The 7,192-nt window shown below is 43.5% G+C and overlaps 1 protein-coding gene across 1 annotated transcript; it reads left to right on the top strand.

Moving 5' to 3' along the window:
• The first annotated feature begins 1,274 nt into the window (after positions 1 to 1,274).
• snai3 (snail family transcriptional repressor 3) lies at positions 1,275 to 5,212 on the top strand. Its single transcript, XM_033035697.1, has 3 exons — positions 1,275 to 1,600; positions 2,735 to 3,379; positions 4,984 to 5,212. The coding sequence occupies exons 1-3, from the start codon at positions 1,525 to 1,527 to the stop codon at positions 5,163 to 5,165; spliced, it is 903 nt and encodes a 300-aa protein (XP_032891588.1). The 5' UTR covers positions 1,275 to 1,524; the 3' UTR covers positions 5,166 to 5,212.
• Positions 5,213 to 7,192: the final 1,980 nt, after the last annotated feature.

Here is a 7,192-nt window from a genome sequence, read left to right as displayed (position 1 = left end):
TCAGAAGGCAGTGGAGGCCAATTCTCTGGATGCTTTCAAGAAAGAGTTAGAGCTCTTAAAGATGGCGGAGTCAAGGGATATGGGAAGAAGGCAAGAACAAGGTACTAATTGTGGATGGTACACAAAATTGCTGGGGAAACTCAGCGGGTGCAGCAGCATCTATGGAGCGAAGGAAATAGGCGACGTTTCGGGCCGAAACCCTTCTTCAGACTCGGCCCGAAACGTCGCCTATTTCCTTCGCTCCATAGATGCTGCTGCACCCGCTGAGTTTCCCCAGCAATTTTGTGTACCTTCGATATTCCAGCATCTGCAGTTCCCTTTTGAACACTAATTGTGGATGATCAGCCATGATCACAGTGAATGGCAGTGCTGGCTCGAAGGGCCTCATGGCCTACTCCTGCACCTATTGTCTATCGAAGTGCTGGAGGAACTTAGCAGGTCAGGCAGCATCTATGCAGGGTGATGTTTTAGGTCCAGACTTCTTCAGACTGATAGGATGAATAAACACTGAAAATGCTGATTTGTCTTTTTGCACTATTATTGTCTGTTTTTGTTTTGTGTGTGTGTGTGTGTGTGTGTGTGTGTGTGTGTGTGTGTGTGTGTGTGTGTGTGTGTGTGTGTGTGTGTGTGTGTGTGTGTGTGTGTGTGTGTGTGTGTGTGTGTGTGTGTGTGTGTGTGTGTGTGTGTGTGTGTGTGTGTGTCTCTCTCTCTCTCTCTTTTCCACCTGAGATGCTGACTGACCCGTTGAGTTACTCCAGCTTAGATATATATATAAGATGGACATATATATATTTAATATTTATGTACTGTATTTGTGTACATATACACACACTGAACTTTTATTTCTCCTTGATCATATTGTTTGCAGTGTACTATGTTTACATATTCAACTGTTCTGCTGCTAGTAGGAATTTCGTTGTTCTACCTGGGACACATGCAACAAAGCACCGAAGATAGACTGAAGTTTGACAGTCTGAAGAAGGGTCACCGCAGATGCTGCCTGTCCCGTTGAGTTACTCCAGCATTTTGCGCCTGTCCTCGGTGTAAACCAGCACCTGCAGTTCCTCCCTACACATTCGTGACAATAAAGCACTCTTGACTCTCGGCACCTGTAATGCATGTGCAGCGTGCAGTGAGTGCTTCGCCCGCTGCAGTCCATTATAGCAGGGTCCCGTTACCAAGTGCCGGGCTGTGGTTCTGAGATCCACCTGTTCTGCTGCAGGGACTGAGGGCGCAGATCGACAGGCGCTAGCTCCTCCTGGTGTGGAGGGCTGTGTGTGTAATTGGGCCGGCGTGAGGTCCATGTTCACAAGGTCTGACCGCTGGCACCTGCTGCCCAGATAGTTTCCACATTGAGGAATGCGAGGGGCGGCCTCGCTGTACGCGTCCTGCTGATGCACTGGTTATTCCTGTCATTATTTTAATTTCCCCCGTCTTGAGATCTGAGCTGGGGCATCGCTGCTTTGGGAGCGCACTTCATTCAGGCTGTGTGCGTCCCGGTGGGAGAAGGGGGAATAAACAGTCATGCCCCGTTCCTTCCTGATCAAGAAACACTGCAGCACCAAGAAACCCAACTACAGCCAACTGGAGATCCAGAATGGTAAGGACATCACTGTGATTTATTTCACATTGTTATTATTAGCTGTGCAAATAAACTGTATTTCTTTGACTTTTAAACATTTAGTTTGGAGTATAATGTACTTGTTCGCTTCTGTTGAGACAGAATGTTCTCATTAACTTTGTCAATTTCTTTAAACATGTAATTGCACTGCCTTGATATTGGTGCAGTGATGTGCGCGCTTTCCCTGTCACAATCGAAGAGTAAAAATTCTTCTGGGTAGAATCACTGAGTAAATAGTTTTCAGAGCGCGGTTTATTAGATAAAGCGCGACTCAGCAGGTGCATCGCCTTGCATGCGGGTCCCCATTCTTATTCACAGGATCGCCCTCCAGCACCAGGCTGGTATTCGTCTTAAATAAGCAACAAGCATGTTTGGGCTGCTTTCTGAAGTATTCTGTTTGCCGCCCCCTACTAAAACAAAAACCGCTTTACTGTAAAGCAAACTTCTTCCTTCAGAAGTCCCCCGTGTCGTTTATTTTTAGTGGCTTGTTTTCTGTTCCATACTAGACTTCCCATTTTGGCTTATGGGGACCACTCTGAGGTACGTTGGTCTCTTATTTTAAGTGAATCATTTCCTGTAGAATTTTTTGCTAATTGCCCAGGGTTTTTACCTCACAAAAGGGAAGGCAGCACAGCCTGTTTTTCGCATCGGGATAGATGAATTGCAAAGGGGTGGTGGTGGTGGTGGAAGTGTGAATGACAAAGGGAGTTAACTGTTTGGTACAAAAATCAATGCATGCAAGCAGAGTGGTGGATAGATCCATTCCTTTTGTAAAGATATTCGGGATTTGATTCGGGATTTAAAGAGATTGACAAACAGCATTTGATTTGATTTTTCAATGGCCATCAATTTCCTCTTGGGGAAAAGTGTTTAGTTAGCACAAAGAATTGTACTTCTGTATTCTCTATTTTTACCTGTTAAAGAAGACTTTCACTACCATTCATTTAAAAATACTTCATTGCTGGGACTGGAAAACTTGTTTAAACACAATGATTAGGTGAAATAATATTATTTGATCTGGTTGTTAATTATGGATAAGGCAATCCTTTTTCATGCTTCACCAGTTAGTATTTCTATCGACTTGCACGAGTTGAGACTCTGCTTTCTTTGCAGCCTCGGCTATTTTGCCATATTTATACGAGGGATTGACATTTCCACTGATGGCACCGCCTGAGGTTCTCGCCCCCATCAGTTGTGACCCACCAGCACTGTGGGACAGGGCTCCGATCAGTCTCCAAATGTGCCTGCCCCTGCCCCTGCCCCTGCCCCTGGATGCTGAGATTGGAACACAAGCATCATTCAGCAGCCAGCCGAGCCTGGAGATCAGTGTGAAGGAATGCCTGGCTGTCAGGGACAGCAACACCCCACTAAGGAACACTGTGAATGACCTCAGCCTGTCCCTTTCCAAAAGAGCCAAGAGAAGGGAGACAAACAATGGCACATTTAAAGGAGACGGTGAAACACAGGAGAAAACCCTTGAGGTTGAAAGTACTGCTGAAGCAATCCTGGAGAGGTTTGAGTGTTTTCATTGTCACAAGGCATACAATACTTCATCTGGTCTTTCTAAACACAGACAGCTGCATTGTGAATCACAGACTACAAAATATTTTAACTGCAAGTATTGTGATAAGGAATATGTCAGCCTGGGTGCATTGAAGATGCACATAAGGACTCACACTCTGCCCTGTGTCTGCAAAATCTGTGGCAAAGCCTTCTCGAGACCATGGCTCCTCCAGGGGCACATCAGAACACATACCGGTAAGTACAAATAAAACATTAGGGTCAGGGAAAGGGGTGAAAAACCACCAAGTTCCCACTGCTTATTATTCAGTGACCTGCTGAAAAGTTCATCAATGAAAATGAGGATGAGAACAGGACGGAGGCGCAGCAGTGATGTCTTCTTTGCCACCGAGGGCACTCACTGTGTGGCTCATACATATAGTCTGACAAAGGACTGCCCTGAAGGTAAACACTGGGGAGGCAAAAATGATTGGATATAAAGTACATGTTAATTAAATTAAATGTTATCTCTACACTTATTGTGCTGCAAGAATTTTGCATTAACACCATCAGGGTTTCCAATTTAAGAAAAAAGACTATTAAAGTGTAGATTTAACCTTTTGCTTAAGGGAAAACAAAATGTAACCTTTTTCATTTGTGTAAATAGGAACTGCAGATCCTGGTTTAAACCAAAGATACTAGAGGATGTAGTATCTCCTCTGGTATCTTTGGTTACATCGAAGATAGACACAAAAGTAACTCCATGGGACAGGCAGCATCTCTGGAGAGAAGGAATGGCTGACGTTTCGGGTCGAGACGGGTCAGGTCTGAAGAAGTGTCTCGACCTGAAACGTCACACATTCCATCTCTCCAGAAATGCTGCCTGTCCCGCTGAGTTACTCCAGTTTTTTGTGTCTATCTTTTTTTTTCAACTGCTGGCTTGATTCATCTATACAATGCCTGCTGCAGAAAAATAGTCCTTTCCTAAGACAGACTCAGAAATATATTGGTGTACTTCAATACTACATGATATTACTCTACTGGAGCCATAATGTGTTTGAAGCAATGGGCATTGCGGTTATGTTCCTCTATCATTCTGCTACGAAATCTCCAAGTTCCCCACATGGATTACCATTATCCAGCTGTGAATCGGCATGTAGGATAGATAGCAAGCACCTCATTTAAATTATGTAACACAGTTCATAGCAAGAGCTGCAATTGTGATTTGTTGAAAATTAAGTGAATCTTAATTTGAGTTTTTGTTTTGTTTTTAACTATTTCGATGACCTTTGAAGTTGCCCAAAGTACTGCTTGCTGGCAGAGCAGCACAGACCTCTCATGTCATGCTATTTTCAAAGCAGGTCCAATAGCCAAGCAACATACCTGCTGTAAGGATTGCCGGAGGCATCTGGCTAAATTCTGAAGATGGAGCTCCAATATTATGAATGTCTGACTGGTAATAGAAAATGTTCAAGATGCAGTAGAGCGTTGACATTTTCTCTGGATTGAATTTAATTTCATGTCCATGCATATGGAATTCAATTAGGATTTCAACATATTTGCCACTCAAAAGCAAATGGCTTTATAAAGTGCATGATATAGTATACAGTTTATAGTGGTGTTTTAGCAAATTATTTCACAGGTTTTATTATAGTTTGTTTATTTATGTATTTGTTAAACATAACAGGGGATTGGGCATTCACCAATGGTGTACTGTGGGATGGGGTATGGTTATTTTTCTGAGTCAAAAGAAAATCAATGTTGTGATGTCCATAGCCTGGTATCTTTTTAAAATCGTACATCCTTCTTGCTAAGGGTAATGTGAAACATTCCTCCCTGATTTATATTTTTGCTCTTTACAGGGGAGAAGCCGTTTGCCTGTCCACACTGCAGCAGGGCTTTTGCAGATCGCTCAAACCTGCGCGCACATCTGCAGACACACTCGGATGTGAAGAGATATCATTGCAAGAGCTGCTCAAAGACTTTCTCCAGAATGTCTCTTCTATCCAAACACAAGGAAGCCGGATGCTGCCCCTTATCTTGATGCAAACTCTGTGATATTATTACATTCTGATTTGATAGCAGGCTGGAGTTTTGCAAAGTGTTGAGGGCCTATTATTTTAGTATTATATCATTGAACATGGTTAAGAAGTGCTGTACTTGTTGGTTTGTTAATTCTCAAAATAATTTCACCCTAATGGAGACCTGCAGATGTAATCGGCTAAAGCTCTATCAATGTTGACTCTATTAGTTATGACATAAAACCATTTTGTCCATGGAACATAGAGTGGTACTACTGCACAAGAAGAGGCCCTTTGGCCCACACTGCCTGTGCTGAACATGCTGCCAAGACCACATCCATCCATTCCCTGCATATCTGCATGTCTATCTAAAGTCTCTTAAATACCTCTATTGTGTCTGCTGCAACCGATCACCCCACAGCGTGTTACAGGCATTCGCCGCCCTCTGTTTTATGGGAAAAAAACCTTGTACATCTCCATTAAACTTTGCCCCTCTCACTATAAAACTATATCCTTTATTATTTGATTATTTCCATGCTAGGAACAAGGTTCTGGCTGTCTACACTATCTATGTCTCATAATTTGATATACTTCTATCGGGTTGCCCCACTCCCTCTAATATTCCAGAGAACAAAATCCAAGTCTGTCCAGCCTCTAGCCAGTACCCTGTATTCCACCCATTATTCTTCTAAACCCCCTCTGCCCCTTTTCAAAGGCTCCAGAACCTTCCTGTAATGGGTGAAGAGAACTGCACGCAATACTCCAAATGTAGCCGAACCTAACCCCTATAAAGCTGCATCATGCCTACCTGACTCTTATACTCAATTTCCCAACCTATGAAAGCAACCATACCATATGCTTTCTTTACCACTCTATCTACTTGTGTTTTGCCACTTTCAATGAGTTATGGGCTTGAACCCCAAGATCACTCTGTGCACCAATGTTGCTAAGGGTTATGCCGTGAATGTTATATTTTCCCCTTGCATTTGACCTCACAAAGTACAACACCTCACACTTGTTCAGATTAGACTCCATCTGCCATGTGTCTGCCTATTTTTGTAGTTGAGCTCTATCCCACTGTATACTTTGACAGTCTTCCTCATAGTCTGTGACCCCAACAATGTTGGTGTCAATTGCAAACTTACTAACCATTCAGTTTACGTTTATATTGAAGTCATTTATATATACCACAATCATCAGTCCCAACACAGATCCCTGTGGAACTCCACTGGCCAGAGACCTCCAGCCAGAGTATTGTCCTTCCTTCACAATGCTCTGTCTTCTATCGATAGTCACTGTTAGTTCCGAATCCATACGACTAAGTCACTGTTAGTCCTGTTCGTCTTAATCTTCTGGATCAGCCTTCAATGGGGGACTTCATCAAATGCCTTACTAAAATCCATGTTGACAACATCCACCTTAATGCTCTTCAAGAGCCTCAACACATCCTCCTTTTTAATCTCAAACTATCCTTGCGTTTTGACATTCTTCACACTGACCTCACAATATCCTTCTCCTTGGTGAAAATCTTGCCTAGACTCCAAGCATAAATTCCCTTCTTTGTCCTTGAGTAGTCCTACCTTCTCCCTGGTTACCACCTTGTTTTTAATATGGGTTTAAGAAGTTTGGGATTTGCTTTCAACTGACTCAACAAAGGTATTTCATGGCCCCCTTTGGCCTGTCTAATTGTGCGCCTGGGTTCTTACAACCCCCCTCCATCCCCCTCCCCCACCCCCCCCCCTGTGTGTTTGGGGGGTGGTTAGTGTGTGTGTGATGCCACAGCCACCCCCCCCCCCCCCCCCCCCCCCCCCCCCCCGCAACCGCGCGTTGAGGGGACAGGACCCAAATGGTCCCCCTTGGTCTAGTATTCCATAAAGTTTTGGGTTTGGTTATTAGAATGTTTTTTTATTAACTTGCATCAGCTTATAAAACTTAACTTTCAATACTTGTGATGGGTACTTTTTATTTTGCCAGTTTGCATCTAGATTTCCTATGGATTGCAACTATGGATTACCTAGCAGGCTTTATTCCAACACTAAAACACTGCTGT

The sequence above is a fragment of the Amblyraja radiata genome, chromosome 17, assembly GCF_010909765.2.
Source record: "Amblyraja radiata isolate CabotCenter1 chromosome 17, sAmbRad1.1.pri, whole genome shotgun sequence".
Classification (NCBI taxonomy): Eukaryota; Metazoa; Chordata; class Chondrichthyes; order Rajiformes; family Rajidae; genus Amblyraja; species Amblyraja radiata.
The sequence above is the reverse complement of the archived record's forward strand: the minus strand, read 5'-3'. Positions and strand labels throughout refer to the sequence as shown.

Bases quoted from the DNA above. Each gene is read 5' to 3' on its own strand.
- snai3 (XM_033035697.1), top strand. From the start codon at position 1,525: ATGCCCCGTTCCTTCCTGATCAAGAAACACTGCAGCACCAAGAAACCC. The intron at 1,601-2,734 runs GTAAGGACATCA...CTTTCTTTGCAG, and splicing joins CCAACTGGAGATCCAGAATG to CCTCGGCTATTTTGCCATAT. The intron at 3,380-4,983 runs GTAAGTACAAAT...TGCTCTTTACAG, and splicing joins GCACATCAGAACACATACCG to GGGAGAAGCCGTTTGCCTGT.